Source organism: Pseudorasbora parva, chromosome 6 (genome assembly GCF_024679245.1).
Source record: "Pseudorasbora parva isolate DD20220531a chromosome 6, ASM2467924v1, whole genome shotgun sequence".
Lineage (NCBI taxonomy): Eukaryota > Metazoa > Chordata > Actinopteri > Cypriniformes > Gobionidae > Pseudorasbora > Pseudorasbora parva.
In genome coordinates this window covers 10357833-10382703 of record NC_090177.1, presented here as the reverse complement: position 1 = coordinate 10382703, position 24871 = coordinate 10357833, and the positions used below count along the sequence as shown (strand labels likewise).

Below are 24871 nucleotides of genomic sequence, written 5' to 3'. Positions count from 1 at the left end.
AATAATTTAATAAAAATAACAATTCACTCTGTTATTCGCACTAGCACCGCCTAACAATGCCAACATTATGTTAATGTACAACAATACTGAGGTGCAAATAGTATGTATCTGTCAAAATAAATGATAAATTACATGTAATTGCTATTTATATGGCAAAGAACTACTACTTTTAGAATATATCACCATTTTCACTTCGTAAATAGAAATTATCGCTATTTACACTTAGTACAAATAGCCGCTGCCAAATGATATATCCAATTAAATATAATTTATTTATATAAATTATAAAGTCCAAGTAACTAAGCCTAAACCAAACCTTAAACATAACTATATAGTAAGGTAATATAGTTAATTAATATTACTTATTTGAGTAAGTGCAATGTACCTACGTATGTCACCTTAAAGGTGCACTATGCAACTTTTCGTCCACTGGAGGGCGCCTATTCTAAACGGCTTGCGAGTTCCGGGACTTTTATTATGACGGGACGGGACACAGTCGCCGGGCGCCCACACTTCCGCTTTTTCCGGTCAGGTAAAAACAACTATTTTTATCATATCAGATACATTTAAGGGGCCAAGGGCTTCGGCTATCCGTCCACTCTCTTCCCTGAACTGAACTGAAGTAGTGGGCTGTACTTTCCACACGATTGACATCAGGTTCAAGTACGCCAGGTTGGCTGGTGGTTATGTTGCCCGCATACCGCCTCCCATGGCCGAGACTGGTATTACGATACCTGAAGGGGCCGGGGCTAGTAATGCTACTGCTAATTAAGGTTGATATCTCTGCAGCACTATAACTTGACATTTTTTAATGACATCTTCGCTCTTATTTCTTTTCATTCTTTTGATGCGTGTAGCTCCTTTTTTGGATATTTTTACCTCAATTTTTACACATGGCACCTTTAAGTGTAACCGAATTTCTGTAGAATTCCAAAGCTGCCAAAAAAATAAAGGAAAAAAGAAATATACAAATAAAATAAAAACATAAATAAATATACAAAGCATGCCACTCTGAGCTTAATTGCCATGTCTGAGGTAAAACACGCCCCCCTCATTACCATATGGACAAAGAAATGAAGAACTAAATACATGTGAAAATAACAGACTTAAATACAAATACATGTGGAAATAAATAAAAGAAAAATGAAATAAATGTGGAATAAATAAGTATACATAGGAAAAAAAGGTTTACTCTTTTTTTATTATATTTATTTATGTATTAATTAATGAATTATTTTCTTTGCATATTTATTTATTTATGTATTTATTGTTTGTATTATTTTGGCAGCTTTTGAATTCCATACATTTCACCATACATATTACCAAAATGGCAATGCCTTGTTGTTACTAAGCACATTACAAAATAATATGAAGCAATGCTTTACCGTGTTCTCCACTTAAACCAGGACTCAAAACCTCAGTCGCAAAAGCATTAGTGATGGACGCCTTTGAAACGGGCTTCATGAAGCTTCAGGACATTTGCGAATCATTTGTTTCGAGCCAGTGATTCGGAGCGGACGCATGTCAAGTGGTCATAGTCGAGTGATTTCAAATGTACTATTGACATTATTACAAAGAGCACGGCTTAAACATGTAGTGTCACTGGCCCACCGGTGGGCCCAAAGCCATTACATATTTAAAACCGTAATATTCTATACTAAATACTAAACCTAAACTAATCTTGACAAACTATATATCATTGGAGACCATAGAGATTGTATTTTTCATATTTGACCACTGTTTTATGTTTAAAATTATGTAGTGACAGTAATTCATTAATTTGTGAAGAGAAAATTTAGCAAAAAAAAAAAAAAAAGCAAAATTCCTGTACAATGTGGTTTCAGTAGTAGTTGTTTTATTGTATACAGTCCCTGACAAAAGTCTTGTCACTTATCTATTTTCTAGAAATACCTGATATTAACCTGACTTTTAATTAATTAATTGGTGTTAGAAATAGCTCATATAAAAAGCTAAAACCCTCCCAAATGATGTTTAATGCACTGAAATAAATAATTTTTACAGAAAAAATATTTATCATTTAATCAAGACAGAAAGGTCAAATTTTGGCAAGACAAAAGTTTTGTCACCTATACAGAAATTGAACAAATTTACTGCAAATACAAAAATATGTCAGCAAATTAAGTTGTGGTGCTGTGAGATCCAAATGTAATATCTTGTATGACTTCCATGAGCTTGAAGGACTGCATCCATGCGGTTTGGCAAGGATTCATACAATTTATTGATGAAGTCATCAGGAATAACTAAGAAAGAAGTCTTGCATGCCTCTCAGAGTTCATCAATATTCTTTGGTTTCGTCTTCCATGCGTCCTCTTTCATCCTACCCCACATATGCTCAATGATGTTCATGTCTGGTGACTGGGCTGGCCAATCCTGGAGCATCTTGATCTTCTTCGCCTGAGGAACTTTGATGTGGAGATGGAAGTATGCGATGGAGCACCGTCCTGCTGCAGAATTTGGCCTCTTTTATGGTTGGGAATATAAGAGGTAGCTAAGATTTCTTGGTATTTTAGACTATTGATGTTGCCTTCCACCCTGCAGATCTCTCGCACACCCCCATACTGGATGTAACCCCAGACCATGATTTTTCCGCCACCAAACTTCACTGTTTTCTGGGTGAATCTCCGATCCATTCTGGCTCCAGTAGGTCTCCTGCAATATTTGCGGCGACTGTGGTGTAATTAAACAGGAGATTCATCTGAAAAAGCCACCTTCTGCCACTTTTCCAGCGTCCATCCTTTTAGCAGGCTGAAGGCCTTGGCAAATGCCACACGGTTTTTCAATTGTCTTTTGTTTAGTGCTGGCTTCTGGGCACTGATTCGACCATGGAGGCCATTTCGAGACAGAATCCGACAAACTGTTCTGGTTGACACAGGGACTTCAGGTGACCAGGTCTCGTGGAGCTCTGCTGCATTGGAAAATGGGCTGGCCTTGGATTTTCAAGCCAACAAACGGTCCTCTCGAGCAGTTGTCTTGTGGGGTCTGCCTGACCTGGGCTTGTCAAAAACGTCTCCAGTCTCTTCAGATCTTTTTTTTATCCTCTGTACTTGACGCTGAGACACATTGAAGGTGTCTGCCACATCAGCAGTGGATCTGGTCTTCAGCCTCTTGATAATCAAAACTTTAGTCTCAGGGTGAATCTTAGGCATGTTTGCAGAGGTCTAGTTGCAGTTGATGTGAAGGTCTAGCGTACTGGGGTTCTTTTTATACACACCTGAGACCTAATTGATCCATTATTAGTCACAGGTGAAGCTCATATGACAAGGTGACAACACTTATGTCTTTGCAAAAATTGACTCAATGGGCTTTACCAAGCTGTGAATATTAGAATACTTTTTGAAAGTTTAGTTTTTGACTGAAACATTATCACAAAAGCTGGTGGGATTAAAATGAGCCATTTCTTGTAAAAAAATCTTGATTAGAAATATATTTCAGCGGCACTTTAGGTCAATTTGTACTCAAGCGACAAGACTTTTGTCAGGGACTGTATTGTCATATACATTTTTTGTCATATTTATGGTTTAACAAATCATTTACAACCTATCTAAAATGTTTTATTGCTGTTTGGATAAAAAAGAAAATTGTAAATCAAATCAGTCGTCCATTACAAATCATACAAGGAGCATGACTAGTACCTAGTGGACATTGTTGGTATAGCGACTAAAAATAACACAGAAACCTCGTTTTTTTGTGATATCAATGTCAAATTTGGAACACACCCTATATAGACTTAAGGCTTTTCATTTGACATGAAATTAAATTCAACACATTTTTTTAATAAAATATAAATAAATATTAAATTACTTTTTTATTACAACAAACTTAAACACCTATAACTTTTTTTGTTTTAAATTTTATTCAACTTCTTTCACATGCACAAGAAACTTCCAAGTGTGTTTTTAAAAACAAGCCCAAAATTAAATTCATATTCCAAACCATTCCAGAATTACATTAATTTGAATCTGGACATCCCCTTTTCAGCTCTACCCCCCAAAAGGGGGGTGACACTTAAGAAGTTAATAACAGTCCTGGAAGTGGACTCATTAAGTGGCCTTTTATTTCATTAATATTATATGATCTCCAGGTATAGGTGTAAACATTTTTTTAAACATATAAGGGAAAATACAAATGCACATTAAATGCAATGAAGCACACTTCTTTTTTGAAAGGGTCATATATCTTGTGAAGCATGCAATCAACGGGCCTGTTCTTTAGAGCGAGAGAGTCTTTTTTCTTTCAATTGATGTTCATTAAGTTCTGATGGTTCTAGATTATTTATTCATTTTTACTATAAAGCAGAAGCAGGTTAACATTTATATTAGTCTATATTATTTCAACTGATGAGTATTTTGATCTGGATGTCGTACTGGAAGGATGTTTTCTGTATACCTGGCTGGTCCTTAATGAAAATAACTCCTCTTTTACAGCCAATCATGAAGACATGAGGACAAACAACATTCATTTCTTTGTTAAACATTGCATGATAATTTTTTTTGGGGGGATATAAATCTTTTCTTATTAAACTGTGATCTAACCAGATGATAACGCATTATTCCATCTTGTTCATGTTCATTTGAGTTGTTTTTCCTAACCAGTCACGACGTATTGATGATGGTTTTGGATCTGTGGAGTGATGGTGTTTTTTTGTTGGCCAACCTGTAAATTTCCCTCGACAAAAACACTAGGATTTTCCCATTGGATTATGGATTATTACAGATAATAAGTATTTAGCATGTTTTGTTCATCGGGATAATCTTGGTGATGGGAATAACGGCGTTACTAACAGCGTTAATTTCTTCAGTAACGAGTAATCAAACGAATTACTGTTCCCCCGTTACAACGGCGTTACCGTTACTGAGAATAAAATGTGGCATTACTATAATTGAGCTAACTGGTTTTCATCCAAACAGGCGCGAACTCTGTCAGCGGACCTGCAGCTGTGTGCGCGCGTATGTGTGTGCGGGCATGTTTTTGTGACATGAGGACACAAATGTGTATAAAGACATAGGTATGACACAGGTATTAAAAGGAGAGGGTGTAATATGGGGACATTGGCCAAAGGCCATATATGTTTCCTGTGATGGGTAGGTTAAGGGGCTGTGTGTGTGTGTGTGTGTGCGTGCGTGCGTGCGTGCGTGCGTGCGTGCGTGTGTGTGATGGGTAGGTTTAGGGGCAGGGGCAGTGTAGAGGGATAGAAAATACGGTTTGTACGGTATAAAAACCATTACGCCTATGGAATTTCCTCATGTCACAAAAACAAACGTGTGTGTGTGTGTGTGTGCGTGCATGCGCGCGTGTTGGGGGGCGGATGTTGTTTACATAACTGATTATGATAGGTGGGTGGGAGACAGCCACAACTGATGATAATTCATGATTGGCTTAGATACACACACACACACGTGCATACGACCAGCGACCAAGTCCAGGAGTCAGAGCGATGGCATGTCCAATGACTTCAAAGGTAGCTTTTGCAAACTGGAAGTATAAGCTCTACTTTTCCCTCGCTGAGGTGAAAGGTAAGAATGTTTATGTTACGGGCAACTTATGCCCAGAAGAGTCTCTCCACGTCGGTAAACGCAAAGGATAACGTGAGCTCCGCTACCAAAGGAGGAGACAGAGCCACATTAAAACGACAAAAACTAGGTTTTTCTCCACCGCAAACTCTTATCACCCAGACAGAATTTAACAAAATATCTAGATATATAGTTGAGGACATGCTGCCGTTTTTGGCAGTTTTCCACTACAGAGAGTCTAGCCTGTGCAAGTTAGGCTAATATGATTTTTATTATTATTATTTTCTATTTTTGGTAGACTTTTCTTAAGGAGCCTCATTAATTTTTAGATTTATTTGATGGCCAGTTGGGGTCTGTGCAATAATTATTACAGTTCTAAACAATCTATTTTGTTTTATTGTTCCACTATATTGCTGATATTTACAATAATGTCTTGAATTTGATAGGTGTCTCTCACATTGTCCCACAGCAACATTAGAATAATGTAGATTAGTGAATAATGATTTGTAATAATAATTTATTCTAGTGTCTAAATAATAACTAAATAATAATTTATTTAGTGTCCGTTTCATTCAATTAACATTTAATATTATAATATAGTTATAATATTATTATAACTAATTACTTTTTTAAAGCTACACTGTGTAATTTTTTTAGTTTATTCTTAGCTAAAAACACTTAGTTCTTTCAAAAATATATGTGCTCATTAATGTATATTTACTTCTTTCAACTAATAAAGTATTCTCGTAAGTTTATAATATGCCATTTAAAATACATACGGGTGAGGGGTTCGAATGCCATGTTGCCCCTCCATCTTGAAAGTACAGTAGTCAAAGAGGGACATACCCATAAATTCAAGCTTCGCCTTTCGTGTTTTAACACTCGATGGCACCGTGTCGAATGTGAAGAGGGGGATTGCCATGTTAATCTTGGACTAAATCGGCCACCGTAGGAGTTAAAACGAAAACAGAATTGAGAGGAACAGAAACTAATATTCGCTGGATTGTCATATACCTTTACACCGCTAGATGGGGGAAAATATCACACAGTGTAGCTTTAAAGTAAGGATCCTAACACTGGCTATAACTTAACTTACAGTTCAGTCACATGACTTCAATGTCACCTCCACTAAACTTCCAACAACTCTTTCAGTCTTTGTTTAAAAACCTTTTCCCTGAAAGTTTGAGTTATAATAGTTTGCAAGAGCGTGGGTATAAACACAACGAGGCTGTGAAAGTAGTTTACCTGTTCAGTGTGATGATGTTTAACGTCCCAGACCTCCTCTCTAGACCCATTTACACTTGTTAACAACTGCCTTTTTCAAGACAAGTAAAAGCTTGTATTTTAAAGATGGATTTTATGTTGTAGAAAAAAATGTGACTGCACTATATTGCTAAAAGTATTAGGACGCCCCTACAAATCATTGAGTTCAGGTGTTCCAATCACTTCAATGATAAGTATATGCACTTTTCCATCAAGAGCATACTATATATGTGAACTGAGATGCAGCTGATGTTATAAAAGTTTCAGTGCTGCAGAACTTAGGCTGACTTCTTAATTATATATCATCACCTACATACATCCATATCATCGCATCATGTTTTGACAAGCACAGTGAATCACGGCTGTTCTGTTGAGTGAGTTCTTATGAATACTGTAATAGTTTTGCGTACTGTACGGAAGCACATGCAGAAGACTGTGATTCCCTCATTGTGTTCATATCAGTGTTCATGTTCATCCTCATATTCATGTCCATCTTTGTGTTTGTGTGTGTTGTAGTTCCAAAGCACCCGGTCCTCCTCCCCTACTGAGTGTTGTCATTTTTCCCCATGGAGCAGAAAGGTATTTCACCCCCAAATGTCTCCTAAATCCTAACCTTTAACGCTGATCTAGAAACAGTTTTACATCTCTAATCAAATGGAAATGAAGTCAAAACTGCTTCCAGATCAAAACCTAAAATAAGATTTGGTTTGTTTTACAAAGTTTTCAACATTTATGAGCTTTATGAACTTTAATATAAATGTTTATAATCAGATATTGTTCTTCTGAAAGAAAACCAAATCTTACCAGGGCTCTTTGTGTTTTGTCTAACATCTATGATTCTTTAAAACTTCTCTTCTGATGCCACTGTCTTCTGTAGTTCCTATAACATCAGCAGTAATGTCTGAGCTTTCATCTGGATATGCCGACGTCTAAATGATCTTCTGTGCATGTGTGTGCAAGTCTGAATGAAAGAAAACGTGTAGACCAGTGTCAGAAACTGCATTAATAATAATTTGAAATTTCTTGAGCAGCAAATCCTCATATCAGAATGATTTCTGAAGGATCATGTGACACTGAAGACTGGAGGAATGATCACAGGAATACAGTACAGGCCAAAAGTTTGGACACATTGCTATTTGCAATCATTAAAAAGTTTGGCACCAGTTTTTAATGTTTTTAAAAGAAGCCTCTTTTGTAAGTTGTTTGAACACAGATGTGTGTACACATTAAAATACATAATGTACAGTACAGGCCAAAAGTTTGTAATGTTTATGAAAGAAGTTTCTTCTGCTCATCAAGCCTGCATTTATTTGATCAAAAATACAGAATCTTTTTGTAATATTGTGATATATTATTACAATTTAAAATAATTGGTTTTCAATTTATTATACTTTAAATGATTGTTTATTTCTGTGATGCAAAGCTGAATTGTCAGGATCGTTCCTCCAGTCTTCAGTGTCAGAAATCAGTCTGATATTCTAATTTATTATATGTGTTGGAAACAGTTCTGCTGCCTAATATATTTGATGAATAAAAGGTTCAGATGAACTGCATTTAGTCAAAATAAAAACATATTTTCAAATAATATAAATCTCCTTTACTATCAATTTAACACATCTTTGCTAAATTAAATTATGGATTTATTCCAAAAAAAAATAAGAAAAAAATTACTGACCCCAAATTACTGACCAGTAGTGTATATTATTGTTACAAAAGATGTCTATTTTTAAAACATTTGCTTCTTTTTTTATTTATTTTTTATTTACTATGATTTTCTTTTATTCATCATTATAAGTGTCATTATAAGTATTATAAAAAAGTATCACAGTTTTGCTGCTTAATAATTTTTTATAACCTGTTTCCAACTTTGAAAATGAATCCTCATATTAGAATGATTTCTGAAAGATCGTGATCACTGAAGACTGGAGGAACGATCCTGAAAATTCAGCTTTGATCACAGAAATAAATGATCATTTAAAGTATAATAAATTGAAAACCAATTATTTTAAATTGTAATAATATATCACAATATTAAATTTTTTTCTGTATTTTTGATCAAATAAATGCAGGCTTGATGAGCAGAAGAAACTTCTTTCATAAACATTACAAATTTTTGGACTGTACTGTACATTACATATTAAAATATATTTTAATGTGGACACACATCTGTGTTCAAACAACTTACAAAAGAGGCTTCTTTTAAAAACTGGTGCCAAATTTTTGAATGATTGTCATTCAAAAATGTCAAATACTTCAGTTGATATAATATAACCACATCTATATTTACAATTATGGCTGTTATCTATACAATTTAACTCAAAGAATCTGTAAACAAAAAACTACTTCTAGAGCGCATTTTAGATCGTTTGCCAAATAAAATCGTAAAAAAACAAACATCAGATTATTTTTATTTTTTTTACATCTGAGCGTCTTTGAATTACTCTTACTATCTCTCCTCAACTCTGACATACAGCCTCGGCAGTGACTTCCTCAAATAAAAACTAAAACCCTCTGCAAGTGAAGTTCACTACAAAGGCATTTTCCCACATTTACCTCTGGAATAGACCTAGTCATGCTGTATAAATCAACACTTGCACAGACTAATAAAACATTGTCCTTCTCACACCCTCTCCAGCATTATGCACCAGAAGCAGTATGTGAGGAATGTCTATGACACACACACTCACTCACACACACACACTCACACACACACACACACACACACGGAAGTGCGCTAGTCTGAGGTTTCCTAATGACAGGGTTTCCAGGGTAGAGCCTCTGACTGCATATGCGCGCGTGTGTGTATGTGTGTGTCTGTGGCAGAAAAATATAATTGCCCATCAACTCCCGGCACTGTAGCTTACCCACAAACCCCTGCCCGAGTGCCTGACTCGGAGATAGATGCTTTAGAGAGAATGAGAACAGAGACACTCTGTCATGAGACTTCTCTTTAGAAATTGTGTCTTCAATTCACACTCGTCTTCTGGTCCATTCTAAGGCATACGCAGGGTCCAAAATCAATGCAAGTTGGCTTTGTTCCTTATAAAGCTGTGACCTGTAGGTTTGATTTACAGACTGGTAATGTGAAACTACAACATAATGTATCATTATTAAGGGAGCAACAAATATGTCAGAATGATTTCTGAAGGATGATGTGATGGTGAAGACTGGAGTAATGATGATAAATTCCGCTTTGATCACAGAAATAATGTTCAAATAAATATATTTAAATAGAAAACCGTTTATTTTATTATTAGTTTTAGTTAGTGAAAACTAAACGTGTTAGTTTTAATATTAGTTGTACTGTTTTTTTTATTTATTAAAAATAAATGCAGCCCCGTTGAGTATAGGAGACTTCTTTCAAACATAATAATTCAAAACCTTTGACTAGTATGTTACTTTATTATTATTATTTTTAATCACTTGCCTTTGGAAGTAGGCGTACTATATCTTTCACTTTCTCGGGTTTCCTCGCGCTCCTTTACGCTACATCTTTCTCTCTTTATGGTCTTGAACTTCATGAATGGCATTCTTTCATTCCCCCGATGTCTCGTTTCTTTCCTAATCAAAATAGCTTTTGGACGCGAGCCAGTTGGAGAAATCAAACCGTCACATTTGGCTCTTTCCCAGCCCCCTACTTTCCCTCTCCTGCTCGTTTTGGCTCCATACCCTCCTTTCCCCCTTTTCTTTTTTTCTGCTTTGATCCCGTGCTTTCCAATACTCCACTTCACCCCTTGCCCCTCATTTCAGCGCTGGCAAACAAAAAGGCCATAAACTCCCTTTGATTCTGTCCGTCTGTTTTTGTGCCTCTTCCCTTTTTCTTTTCCTCCTCCTCCTCTGGTTTTGGAAGAAGTTTCCGTGGTAACACTTTTTTTTTTTTTTGGCTACTGTTTATTGTGATATCCTCATTGGGCGGCTGGGAAAGCGACACACAGACTCAATATCACAGCTCTCTTTAACACGGTGCACGTTCACATGTATCTGGGTGACAGCCACTAAACACTTCAAACCTTTGTGCGCTCTGTAAACTCCACAAGGTAAGTTTGGACGGTAGCTTTGACTCAGTTGATGAGCTGTAAAGTTAACTCTCTGACAGGTTTAGTGAGTGTACTTCAGCTGGTGCAGTGGATGACAGCTGAAAAGTGGGAACTGAATGCTGAGGTGTTGTGTTGTATGCTTCATGTAGATATTAATCCTGGGTTGTTTAATTTCTTATAACTTTTTCCACAAACTGCTTTACACTAGTGCATCTTTATTGTCATTTGCTTTGCATGCATCAACGCTCCTATATGCATGTGCATGTTGCTTTTGTAACTAAAAATGTTCTTCAATTTTAAGTATGTTATTCCCCTTTTTTCACAGAATCTGAAAAAAATGTCTTTTCAGGAAATATGGACTAAAAGAATTAATAATGCATTCAACTTTTAAATATTGCTATAGCCACTGTCTAGCAAAAAATCCCTAGCAAATTATGATTGTGACGTAAATAAAGATTTACCAGAAAGACCATTGGATATTTAGAAGATAAAAACGGTCCAAACTTCCTGTTTTATTGAGAAATACTTCATATGAACTTTAACCCTCATGCTGTTCCAAACCTGTAAGACTTTCGGTTATCTTTGGAACACAAATTAATATATTTTTGAGGAAATCTGAGAGATTTCTATTAGGGATAAAAAAAAATATCAGTCAGGCAGTATTTGTTCATGTTTAATCGTGTTATTATCAGCTCGATAAGAACATTTGGCTGATATATCAAAGTCGATAAATAATGGATTATTTCCTTCAGCTGAGACGCTTCAGATGTGCACTGTTTGCCACGATGGGTTTGCATTGATTGAAATCAGTTCAACATTAGTCTGTCATACAGGCTACATTAAATCATAAACGAGAACATTATAATTTTGTGTTTGTTATACTTTTGTAATCAGACTCTCAAAAATTATATACAAATTTTAAATTAGATTTATCGGCATATATATTAGTTATCGGCTTTCAAATATAAAGAAATATCGGTTATTGGCTTTGGAAAAAATGTCCATATTGTGCATCCCTTTTTTCTGTCTGTACATTGACAGTCTAAGCAACTACCACTTTCAAGGCCCAAAAAGGTAGTAAAGACATCATTAAAGTAATCCATGTGACTCCAGGGGTTTAACCGCTACATAAAATTGAGGATAAACCACTGGAATTAAATGGATTACTTCAATGATGTCTTTCCTACCGTTCTGGGGCTTGACAGTGGTAGTTGCGTAGACTGTCAATGGAGGGACTTGAAAGCTCAGATTTCATTAAGAATATCTTCATTTGTGTTCCAAAGTTGAACGAAAGTCTTACGGGTTTGAAACTACATGAGAGTGAGTCATTAATGGCAGAATTTTCATTTTTGGGTGAACTATCCCTTTAACTACTCTTATCTAGTGAATTCACAAGGTCTTGAAGTTTACAGCAACATTGGAAACATAATTAATTTGATAGACACATCCAACCGCAGAAACCTCATACTGATAGTCTTCGCCGTAATGTTCTTCTAGGTTGTTCCTCCAGTCGATTCAGATTCAGAGGCAGGGGCTCTGGGGCACTGGCCGAAGAGCCCGATCCCAAACGTCCCCTCAACGCTGGACAAACAGACAAACTGGGCTGGAGTCTTACCATTACCCACCCCAGAAGAGAAGATGAAGACGGAGTCTCAAGTCATCACCTCATGCATCGTTCCCATTAACGTAACAGGTAAATGCCACAAGTATTTGCTGGTGATAATGCATGCAGAGTCAGAACTGAGTATGACGCTTAAATGGTAGTTCATATCAGTTATAATGATTTATCTTGTAAAGGAAAGTTTCATTATAATAAGGAAAATTAAAGAAAAGCTACTTTCGTTGAATTATTGCTCAACTACATACTATTGGGCTCAAGTCTGGTGAAGGAGGAGAACTTTGGTCCTTTAGGATCTAGTGATGTAAAAGTGTGTGAATTTAGTATGTAAGGGAATCCTAAAGAGCAATGATAACATAATGCCAGGAGCTTTTGTGCCAAATCTTAATTAAGGGTGTGCTCACGTTCTAGGTGCTTTTGGTCCGGATACATTTTTAAAAATATATTTAGTCCTGGTTCACTTGGCGTTCACTGTCATTTTTAACACCGAACCTAAAGATAAAAAAGGCTTTTAAGACATATATTTTTGCATAACACTCGTTGAAAATCATGTCAATTATGGGCAACATCACAAATTTGATGAGACAATCTGGTATGCTTGAGTCTGTTTTTTTAGTGTGCCATCTTGTGATTTCATGTTCTGTTTTTGGTTCGTTTCGGTCCACGTTGTATTCATATTTCACACGAACCGCACCAGAGCAGATCGAAATCCATCCTTTAAGTGGTCTTGGTCCAATTGTTTGGTTCGAAAGGCAGCGGTTCACACTTAATCAAATGAATCACACTAACAGAGCAATCGCACCAGGGTTCATTTTATTCGAACCAAACCTGACAAGTGTGAACACACCCTTAATGCCATTTCGGGCAGTGGCTTGGCCTGTTAACTGAAATGATAGGTCTATAACTAAAATATATGTTATAAAATATAGTATATATGTTGTCTATTTCTCATTTACTACAATGTTATACAGTATATATATATCGTCAACTCTCAGTATTGGCCATTCAAAAATGCTGAATGGTTGACACCAAAATGCTTGTCATTTCTGCTCTTATATTAGGGATTATGAAGGCTGAAATGCTAAGCTATTGGCTTTTAGCAGCCTATACTTTTTGCTATACTTAGTGCTAACATAACTCAGGAACAATCTATTCCATTTCATAACTAAATGCATCAACATCTTGACCAAAGTTCTCCTCTGGCATCAATGAATGGGAGGATCACCTTGTGAGAACGCTGAATTGTGCGTGTATTGTTTTCAGAGGAGGTCGCCAACGCTACTTCCCCCTCAGCGATATCAGCTTTGCTAAGTGAGAGATCTTTTACATGTCCATTAAGTTTCCCTCTTCAGTCTCAGTGCCACTTCATTCCCTAACCATCACCATTTAGAACAACGTGCTGTGGAGAGATAGAAGAGAAAGAAAGGGTTGGGATCTCAGCTATATAAACACTTATTTTGGCTGTAGTAGCTTCTTAATTTAATGCAAAAAGCAATTACATGAATGGATTGTTCAAATTACTAGCCAATGTTCGACAAGTGGCTACCTAAAGGGTTAGTTCACCCAAAAATAAAAAAATTCTGTCATTAATTACATTAAAGACCCATTAGACCTCTGTTCATCTTCGGAACACAAATGAAGATTTTTTTTTTGTTTAAAGCAGATTCATGATTCGGATTGCGCGTCAAAACGGCAAACTTCTAAAAATCACATGACTTTGGCGATCCAAATCATGAATTGATACACTGATTCATTAAGCTCCGAGGCTTCAGGGAGGCGTGTTTTGAAATCGGCCCATCACTATAAAAGTCCTTACTTAGTAGTTGTTTGTTGCATACAAAAACTATTCTTGTCGCTTCATAAAATGATTGTAGAGCCACTGTAGTGAGATGGGCTTTGTAACGACGTCTTTAGTGCCTTTATGGGTCTTGAGAAAGGAAATTACATTGTGGCCAATGGAAGCCTTTCTAAGCCATCAGATTTCAACAAAAATATCTTCATTTGTGTTCCGAAGATGAACGGAGGTCTTACAGGTCAAGTAATTAATGACGGAATTTTCATTTTTTGGGTGAACTATCCCTTTAATTTAATAAATACACAGTAAGTAGTGCTGAAACAAAAATTGCTGAAGTAGACAATTTTCTGTCCTTTTAAATTAATTCAGTTTTTAAAGGGTGAAATAATTTCTTTAGACTTTCAGACCATTTCCTAGCTGAAGGTTAAACAAGGCAATGATCAGATCTTCTTTATTCCATGACATGTGATAAATGTTTTATCACAGATGAAACATGGTTTGAAGAAGTTTCAAGTTGTCAGAAGTGCCCAAACTAAAGGATCACCCAAATACATTAGAATAATAACAGCATTAGACACACTGGTAAAGTAGGTTAAAATCTGCAAGTCATGAAATTTGAAACAAAAAAAGTTCTTAGTTGTCTTGGTAACTTTCTTTGTGCCAGGAAATGCAAAGAGTCAAGAAAGCGTTTTGTGCATGCTAATCAGTTGCATTAGAATTACAAAGAGGCCAAATATATCTCCTCCAGGCTTGACTGGAACAGGACTTTTGCAGTGCGTGTCAGCATGGATTGAGTCAGACTGGAAATTGCACATCACAGGCGCAGTGGTGTAATTGGTGCTCAAAGGGCCAAGCCTGCAATCACATGAGAGTCATGATGCATGACACTGGACAAACATCAAAACAAATAGAGCTTCAAATACGTAGTACAGCAGCAGGCTGCAGTCTAGAGAGTAAGGCTGGGGTCGGGTAGGACAGCAATACTCCCATTTTCAACCCTGGTTGTTTTCTGTTCTGACGTCCTGAATATGTCGCTCCTTTCACCTTGCATGGCATTGCGTATTGTCTGATGTATTTTTGTGTCAGTTAAAATATTTTAACATGACTGAAACCATCTTTTTTGTTACATTTGTGATTTTATAATACATGCATTTTTTTTCTTCCGAGATGTATTGCTAAACTTACATAATGATGCATAACATGCATCATTTTTGTGTTTTTATATGTGATATGTTACTCTTATTGTAAAATACTATGAATAAATATTAAAAAAAATACATTTATGCTAAATAATATTCAAGAATTTATTGTTAAAGAAAAATATTTTAATTCATAAATGTTTTCTTTAAATATTTATTATAACTAAAATGTTGCATTTGGCATTAAAACGAGTGTGAGAAACATGTTAGGGAGTAGCAGAAAAAAGTGGCTTGCACCCAACAGCCTCTCACATGTCTGTTGCTCTTTGCAGGGGTTGGGTTCGACAGAGAGGCCAGTGTGCGCTGCTCACTAGTCCATTCGCAGTCAGTGCTTCAACGGCGGAGGAAGCTAAGGAGACGGAAAACGATCACTGGCATTCCCAGACGAGTGCAGCAGGATTTGGGTGTGTGAGGCATTCTTCTATCACTCTTTTTGTTATCATTATTTGTTTATTTATTTTATTTAGATAGAATATGGCATGTGATAATAGTAAATGTCACATTAAAAATTCTACCTAAAAACATCATGTTTTAGATTCTGACGAGTCTCCAGTGGCCAGAGAACGAACCGTGATAGTCCACACCAACCCTGAAATTTGCCAAGAGGATCTTACTCTTTCTCACCTCTGCACCAAGGACTCTGGTTGCCAGACAGAAGAATTCCTGATTGTTGGGGCTGCACCCTCGCGCAGACGGATCAGAGCACAAAGGGGGCAGGGCGTGACTGTGTCACTGTCCCATTCCACGGGGAACATATCTTCCCTGCCTGACAACTCTGACACAATGTTCACCGCCTCAGTAGGCTCCCGTCTACGTTCCCGAAGCCTCCCCCGTGAGGGAGGGCGACTGGTGGATGAAGGTCATGATGACAGTGATGAGGATGATGATGAGGAAGAGGAAGAACTCTCCCCGTTTGAGGCCGAGGACTTTCTACCAGTCCCAGGGGAACACATTCTAAAAGATGATGAAGAAAGCACTGATGACCAGGCAATTCCAGAGGGCCAGCATAACAGTTTGAAATTCAAGCAGCATGCTGGAACTACAGAGCATGACTGGATAGAGAGGGGTCGATCCCGTCTGCCTCGTAAAGCTGACATGGGTAGCTGTGAAATTTCGTCAAGTTCTGATACGTTCAGTAGCCCGATTCACTCAGTTTCTAACGCTGGTGTGCTGACTAGCCAAATGGACCACAAGGAAGATCACCAGTCCTCGAGTGGCAACTGGAGTGGTAGTAGTTCTACATGTCCCTCTCAGACATCAGAGACCATTCCACCTGCAGCCTCACCCCCACTCACCGGATCATCCCACTGTGATTCAGAGCTATCGTTGAATGCAGCTACTAACATGAATGATGATTCCACAGGCTTCATTATTGATCCATACCCTGAAGAAAGATTGCAAGGCCTCCGTAGCCATAGGACAGGTTCATTCACTTCCACAGCAACTGACATGCTTGATGATGCTGGAGTTAGCACTGCCAGTGAGGGTGAGTGGAGCTATCCCCACTACAGGCACAACATGCCTTGCCATCCTGACTTCAATCCTGAGCACTCCAGGGTAGAGAACATCCTAGAATGCCCCAGTTTTGCCAGCATAGCCACTTTTGAAAGTTTAACAGATAGGCCACCTTCTGAAAAGGCAGACACCACCTCACACTATTCTGTAGATGCAGAGGGCTACTATACCTCCATGCACTTTGACTGTGGTCTTAAAGGTAGCAAAAGCTTCACTTATAACTATGCATCTGTAGACCAGCAGCAGGCGGAATATGGACATCAAACAAACACACTTGGGAGACAAAGTCTCTCTTTAAGGAAACCAAAGGTGAAGCCATCCCCACCAAAACGTAGCTCATCCTTGAGGACAATAAGCAGCCATGTTGGACCTCCCACTGACAGGAACGAACCAAAGATTGCAGGTGGTCAGAACAAATCAACGTCTTCCAGGGAGAGAACACAGCATGTGGGATTAAACGGAGGCTCCTCGGGTCAGCTGGAGAGTGAGGAGCCACTGGGGGCTTGGGGTGTTGAGAGTTCTACAGAAATTCCGGAAGTTGCTTTGTTTGGCTCCACAGAAACACATTCCTTCAAGGATGAAGGAGCTGTCCAGTCAGACTATGCAGACCTCTGGCTTCTTAATGACTTGAAATCCAATGATCCTTACAGATCATTATCAAATTCCAGCACAGCTACGGGTACCACTGTCATTGAATGCATTAAATCACAGGAGAGCTCAGAATCCCAGACTTCCCAGTCAGGATCGAGGGCCACCACCCCTTCACTGCCATCGGTGGAAAGTGAGTTTAGATTGCCTTCACCAGAAAAGCTGGTGGGTCTAGCATCACCTTCCAGTGGCTACTCAAGCCAGTCGGAGACACCAACATCATCTCTTCCGTCAGCATTCTTCCCAAACACTCACCCAATGTCCCCTCCTGGTGGCAAGAGGAAACCCAAAGTCCCAGAAAGGAAGTCCTCGCTTGCTTCTTTGCAGCAGTACTCGTCCAAAAGGGACCTTGAATTGCCTATCATACCTCCCACCCTCCTTAACCTAAGTGCCCTTCCCAATGTCAGCAAGCCTTCAATTCACAAAAACCAGATGCACATCTTACACCAGAGCAAACACAAGGCAGCGGCTTCAGCAGAAACCAAGCGTGAGAGTCTTTTTAGTGATGAGCTGGCAATCACTAGTCCTCTGGCCATCACTCCTACGGTTCTTCGTTCCGTTCAGCTACGTTCAGTTGTCAAATCTGGAGAAGGGAGCTACGATCGACCTAGCACTGATACTGCCACTAGGCCTAAGTGTCCCACTGTGACTATCATCACCCCACCTACACACAATAAACACCATGAAACTAGGAAACCTCCACCCTATAGACCCCTTCTCACAGAACCTTCCTCTCAGGACATTTGTGATTCACTGTTTACCCCAGTAGATGGACTAGCTGCTAAGAATATAGCAAGCCATTTTGGTACAAGAAATAGATATGACCGATTAGCCCCATCCCCTCTTTGGAGCATGACTGCTTTTAAGGCCCAGTCTGAGCAGGTGAACAAGGATGAACTGACGTTGGAGAATTCCCGAGAAGTTGCAGAAGAGGTGAGCACCTCAAATAACGTCTTTGTCCAGAGTAATCTGGAAGCAGAGCAAAACCAGCCATTGCGATCTGAGCCAAACAACGGAAGCCCTGGTCAGAATGGTCTAGCAAAGAGGTCAGATATTTTTGACCAAGTGCCTGATATTGCCAATCAAAAATCAGAGACATTGCAAGCTTATCCAATCAGTGGTGCTGGAGAAGAATCTGTAACATCAGGTGTTCCAACCAGAAGTGCCTCACAGGAACATGTAGAGGAAGGGTCAACACCAGACACAGAGGACTATTTTAGCAGAGGTATGTTTGTGTAATCTTTCCATTAATAAGCTGCAATGATGTTTAATATTTTAGACATTTTGAACTGGAATGAATTCCAAAGTTTCTATTTCAGAGTCCACACCAAGCGATCCAACTGTGTCCCCTCTGACAGACGAATCCAAATCCGAGGATGATAGTGTTTTTCTTTCACCAAGCAAAAGTCGCACAACAGAGGATCTCTTTGCCATGATTCACAGGTGTGGTCTTCAGTTGGTATAATAATTTAGTTTGATGGCCAAAAAAAAAAAAACCTTTCCCTGCGTTTTTGTAAAAAGTTGCCTGCGTTTTTGATATTTTTCACAAAACTTGAATGTAGGGATGCTCATATTGACCGTTTAACCGTTAACCGAAAGTAAGAATTTTGACCGATTAATAATATCAGGTAAAAAATACAGCAGTAGTACAAGCTTCTGACAGATGGAAAGCAAATGAAAGGCACTTATTAAGGTTGGCCACCTTAGCAAGGCGTTATCTCTGTGTTCCTGGGGCATCAGTGCAAGCTGAAGCGTTGTTTAAGGCTTTTAGTAGTGTGATTTTGGTAAAGTTTACTAAAGTAAACATTGTCATGTACGTTCTTCTCGCCACTGTTTCCTGATGGTCTATAGAACAATTACTCCGAGTCGCCCTCTGTTGTTTCAAACGGCTCGTGTTGTGGAGAGGGTGTTTACTGTCAACTGTCCCACATCACTAAGACATATTTCTTAAAAATAAAATCCATACATGGTGTGGATTGAGGTAGGCCTGCGATTTTTGTCTAATGGAAAAAACTATTCCGGTTCTTCAAAGCTTCAAACGGATTCATTGTATTTTCATATTTCATCTTAATTTACTAATTATTTAAGTGAAAATATTTAGTGTAGGCCTAATTGTTTTATGCTTTTTCATTTATATTATATTAGGTTTTTCTCTGTTGTCAGAAATGCTGCAAAGGTGTGAACATCTGATACTGTATGCTGCTGTTTGCACAGTAAAATAAATGCGTGAGGAAAACAAGTATTTTTAACGGGTCACAAACACAAACATTATTTAATGCCAATTCAATATTATCTTATCAGTTAATGGTTAATATTCTGATAATGAGTGGCATTTGTCGGTTGGGAAAATTAACCGAAATGAGCACCCCTATTTGAATGTGTGTATCTATATAATGTGTATATATGAATATATTGAACACTTAAGTTTCAGTAACCTAGGTAAGTTTCATTTTAAAAAAAAGCAACATTGAGTTAAGCTGAGGGGGGAAAAAAATCACTTTTTTGTCAAAGACTCCATTTGAATCGGATTCAGAATGATGATCAAAACATAGATGGAGTAGATTGAGTCCATCAACACCCCCAAAGGTTCACAGTCCTAGAGCTCATCCTGGGTTGATGTTTCATTCAATAACATTTTTGTTGCCGTTTTGATTTATATGCCGTTTAACAGTTTCCCTGCCAAACAAGGAATTTTTTGTTATTTGTGAGAAAACGCTTCCCGGCCAAAAACTGTTTTCACTGTTAGATTCTAGGGGGCGCTATTACGTATATCTTCTGAATGAGTACTGAATCTCCTGATCAAAATGCACACAAGGAAGATGCAGTAAAACGAGCGATCGTATGTAATCATATGCATATGCAAAATAACGTGATCATCATCATTAAACAGCATATAAATCAAAACTATCTACTGTTACTGAATGAAATGTGGACACAAGACGAGCTATAGGACTGTGAAGCATTAGGGGTGTCGATGGACATCTGTGTTTGATCATCACTCTGAATCTGATCTGGATGTAGTCTTTGACATAAACGTGATTTTCTCTGCTTTTTGTTCAAAATGTTGCCTTAATGAAACTCATATTCAATTGTTGATTAAAAAAAGGAATGCATGAAGCTAGAATATTGTTTTGTTTGTTTTGTTTAAAAAAAAAAAAAGAGGGTCGGCTCGCTGTTTGAAAATATTGCATGCTCAGATATTCATAAAACAAAATATTCTATGGGCTATTACATTTTTGTGAAAATGGTCAAAAGCCCTGGTGGTGGATGGCAACTTTTATTTTTTGTTGTTGTGGGGAAAGGGTTAACGTTGATGATCAGGTTATTTTACATATGCATCTTCTAACATATGACATTGCATGTTTCTGCTGCGTCTTCACATATATTTTGATTACTCTTTCAGAAGATGCGTAATAGCGCCCCTATCATATAACAGTGACAACACAGAAAGCCGAAAAATGACGTCAATGGTGGGGAAAGAGTTTAAAAATCCCTAAATTCTTATTGTCTTTTATTTGTGTTTTTCCATCTCAGGTCAAAACGAAAAATGCTGGGCAGGAAAGATTCTGGAGAAACGGTGCGAAACCGTTCAGCCGTTGTCTCTGGGAATGGCTCCGTAACTAATCCTGCAACCTCACCGAGCACCCCAAACATGCCTGCAAGTCCATCTACACAAACTCTGTCTCAGAGAACCCCGGGCCCAATTTACAGGAGTGCCAAAAAGTCCAGTACCTCCAATGAGGAGTTCAAATTGCTGCTGTTGAAAAAAGGAAGTCGGTCAGATTCCAGTTATCGCATGTCGGCTACAGAAATCCTAAAGAGCCCTATTGCACCCAAAAGCCCCGGTGAGCTCCTGATGGAGGGTTCTAGACCACTAGAGGAGCCACTTTCTCCTTTACAACAGCAATTCCCAGAGGGAACTCCTGAGCAAATCCACAGCCCCTTTCCAAAATCATATGCCGAGGGCTTCTCCACAAAAGCTTTTCCCACATCTGCCTCATCTAGACAAGGCCGGTCAAGGATGCCGCCAGCTGCAAACAGCAGCCGCTACAGTACACGCAGTCGGCTGTACACTGCTCCCATGCAGGCCATATCAGAAGGGGAAACGGAAAACTCAGATGGAAGCCCACACGATGACCGTTCCTCCTGAAAAATGCATCTTGGAATTTGAGCATCAATTTGACATCAAGTCAGAAATGCTGGGTATCTGTTCTTAAGAAGACCATAAGACAAACTACATAGTGTCTGTACCCTTTTGTATCAAAAAGAACAAATCATTCTGATGATTTTCAGTGGCGTTCAAATAACTTCCATGAGCATATTTATTTTATGTAAATGCTTTGTTCGTGCACCTTTCATTTTAGAATGAACGTGGAGAAAACGACATGCTAAAAACCCATCACTTTGTAATTATTCGCGGTGCATCAGTGCGGAAGCTTTTAGTCACACATTTAGCATCGTCTAGAAACAGTACTGTACAGGGGTAACTCTGAAAATGGGTCCAGAAGGTGTTAAAAGAAGGGAAAGTCTTTCTTGTACCTTAAATACATACCGTTTATGGCTAAACAGCTTGGGACAATCAAAGAGTGGCCTTTTGTATAGTTAGCTGTAGCATAAATGGGCTGAGTACTTAGCCCGCAACTGGATCTTATTGGGCAAGAGATGTAGCTGTGTTGGATTATCCTGATGGCCAACCACTATTTTGCACTTCTTTTGGTACTGAGAAATTGTCAGTTAAATATGCCACAAAGGAAAAAAAGTTAGATAAAAATAAATATCTACATGTATTTTTAATGAGATCATCTTAAAAAAAGGTCATTTACTGTCCTTTTTTGGCATTTGAGATACTGAAAGGCTTAAATGTGACATCTAATTTTAAAGCAATTAAATGGCCTTCCCTTCCATTTAATATTTATCTTTTTTAAGCAAATTTCTTAAAATAAATCAAATCAACCCATTGTTTCTTTATCAATGAATTGATCTAAGAACAACTACAACACGGGCACTTGATGTATTCTGTGAATACCGTACCAATCGTTTCTCATATATGAATGGTTCTGCTCATTGTGAAGTGATTTTCTTTATTACTGATCACTGACCCACGCAGCAGGACTAATACTGTGCAAGCTTTTTACAGCCAACTTGAAATTATGCCTCTACCGCAGTGGTTGTAGCTTTTTATATATTTTCACTTTAATAGATCGACTTAACTGCATGCAATAAAACTTCAGAGAGGAGACGATATTGGTACATCATTTTTTTGGAGAGCATCAATGAATTTGCCTCGTCATTGTCAAATATGATCTGTTTTCGTCCTGAACTATCAGATTAAAAAACACTGTTGACAATCTTTATCAAAGACATTTATATGTAGTAAAATGGACTATGGCAAAATAACATGTAGAAGGACAAGTAGACGTTTTTAGAAGTGTGTTGTGAAAGTGATTTTGGTCAGGAGGCTTTTGCAGTTTGTGTCGCTTTGGGTTTGAATTTTGCGATGTTGAGAGGGCAATGAGGAAAGTTACAAGAAGGACTTGAGTTGGGTATCGTCCTGGTGGAAAAACAAGAAGCACAGACAATAAAAAAAGTATCCAAAGAAAGACTACTGAGGTGTAGAGTCACGTCAGACTGAGAGTAAAGTCTTATATAGATGATATTTCTTTGCTGGATCAACGATACATCTGTGTGTATGGGGATGTGCGAAGGTTGCGAAGGAAAGATGAGAAACATGGATTTGCACTACTGTTTTAGTTATCGTTTTTCTCAGCTTCTTTTTAAAATCGGTTTCCACGACTCGCCTCATGTTTTTCATTTTGGTACGAAAGCTAAAGCGTTAATAGTGTTGAGTTGGCTTTTATAAAATATTGGGCTTTGCTCAATGTATGCCTGCAGATTTATTTATGGACTTTTTTTTTCAGAGGTTAAGCTGTATTGGGAAAACACTGGTTTTAAAAGAGATGAATCTAACACAGAAAATAAAACCACTTATAAATAATATAAAAATACTAATGACATAAGCTACCGTATTAATGATCTGTTGAAACCTAATGATGTCCAGTGGTGTATTTGGCATTTCTCTCCTGTGTACCATTGACCGCCTGGTGTTTTTGCGACTTACCTTGCTCGGTGTGAGATTCAGTCTTTGGATCATTTACAGGACCAAGTCTACAGCTATCTGATCACTAACAGCTACCTGCAACTCTCTAGCTTTAGGTATAGATGTTATACAAAGGGAAAAACACAAATACAAATCTAAGCAATCTTAAGACTTCCATCTCCAAGACAGAGGTAACCGATTTTGTAAGCTACCATTCCAACATTGTAAAGTCTAACCTTAAAATTTGCACTGATGTAGTATATTTGTGAAGATTTTCACATTGTCTATTGCTGTACCTAAGGCTGTTTAAACAGGAATAGTTCACACATAGGCAAAATCAGTTATGAATTGAACATCTAATATTGCTAAGGCATGCTTGGTGAATGGTGACATGCAAAGATTTGTGTACCAAAGGATTTCAGAGTTGGACAAGCACTGTACTGAACACACAGTTATGTTACGTCTCTTCTGGTACTAGACTGAAGTCTTCAAGCAACTTTTTTTTTTTTTCTTCTTTTTTTTGTACAAATTTGTAAATATAATACCTTTTAAAAAATGTTTCCAGGGTGATTCTTATGTAAAATGTTTTCAAAGTTTACATTAATTATAAGCCTTTGTATATTTTTGATCTGTGCAACACTTTTGAGTCTTGTATTTATTTTTTAGTAAACTTTGTGGAGAGTCCCATTGTAAAATGTCTCAAACCGTTTGCCAGCTCGTCTGGCTGTTTAGTAAATGTGCATAGAAGAGGCCAATAAATGTGACTGCTTTAAACACCTAAACACACATCTCTTTCTCTGTCTGTCTGTCTGTCTGTCTGTCTGTCTGTCTGTCTCTGTTATAAGGACACAAATTTAAGTCCTATATATATTTAAAAATTATAAAAACAATTATTTAAAAAAGTAAAGATCCATAATAATTTAATATAGATTTACAGTAACAATAAATTGTATTTTATTCCATTATATGATTAATATTAGTGCTGGGCAATATGACCAAAAAATTGTATCACAGTATTTTTCAAAACGATACAGTTTTTTTTCCCTATGCACGGCGGGTGTTAACCGCATTTTGTACTGATAGAGGAAATACTAGGCTGCCCTATTTAACCAGGGCTCCAGACTGCAACCAAAATTTGAGTGTGTGCGAAACATGTATATTAGTAATA

General features: G+C 37.8%; 1 protein-coding gene across 9 annotated transcripts in view; it reads left to right on the top strand.

Moving 5' to 3' along the window:
- The window catches only part of nhsa (Nance-Horan syndrome a (congenital cataracts and dental anomalies)), a 149317-nt gene extending 124832 nt beyond the window's left edge, over positions 1-24485 (top strand). For 5 of the 9 annotated variants that reach the window (XM_067445558.1, XM_067445557.1, XM_067445565.1 and 2 more), the window contains 7 exons: positions 7311-7373; positions 12329-12524; positions 13713-13760; positions 15716-15847; positions 15979-18831; positions 18926-19049; positions 21141-24485. In XM_067445558.1, the coding sequence (XP_067301659.1) occupies positions 7311-7373; positions 12329-12524; positions 13713-13760; positions 15716-15847; positions 15979-18831; positions 18926-19049; positions 21141-21756 (4032 nt within the window). In that variant the 3' untranslated portion in view covers positions 21757-24485. Of the gene's footprint in view, positions 1-7310; positions 7374-10120; positions 10832-12328; positions 12525-13712; positions 13761-15715; positions 15848-15978; positions 18832-18925; positions 19050-21140 lie in introns of those variants that run through there. The other 4 variants (XM_067445562.1, XM_067445559.1, XM_067445566.1 and 1 more) reach the window with 3 other exon arrangements.
- The last annotated feature ends 386 nt before the right edge of the window (positions 24486-24871 follow it).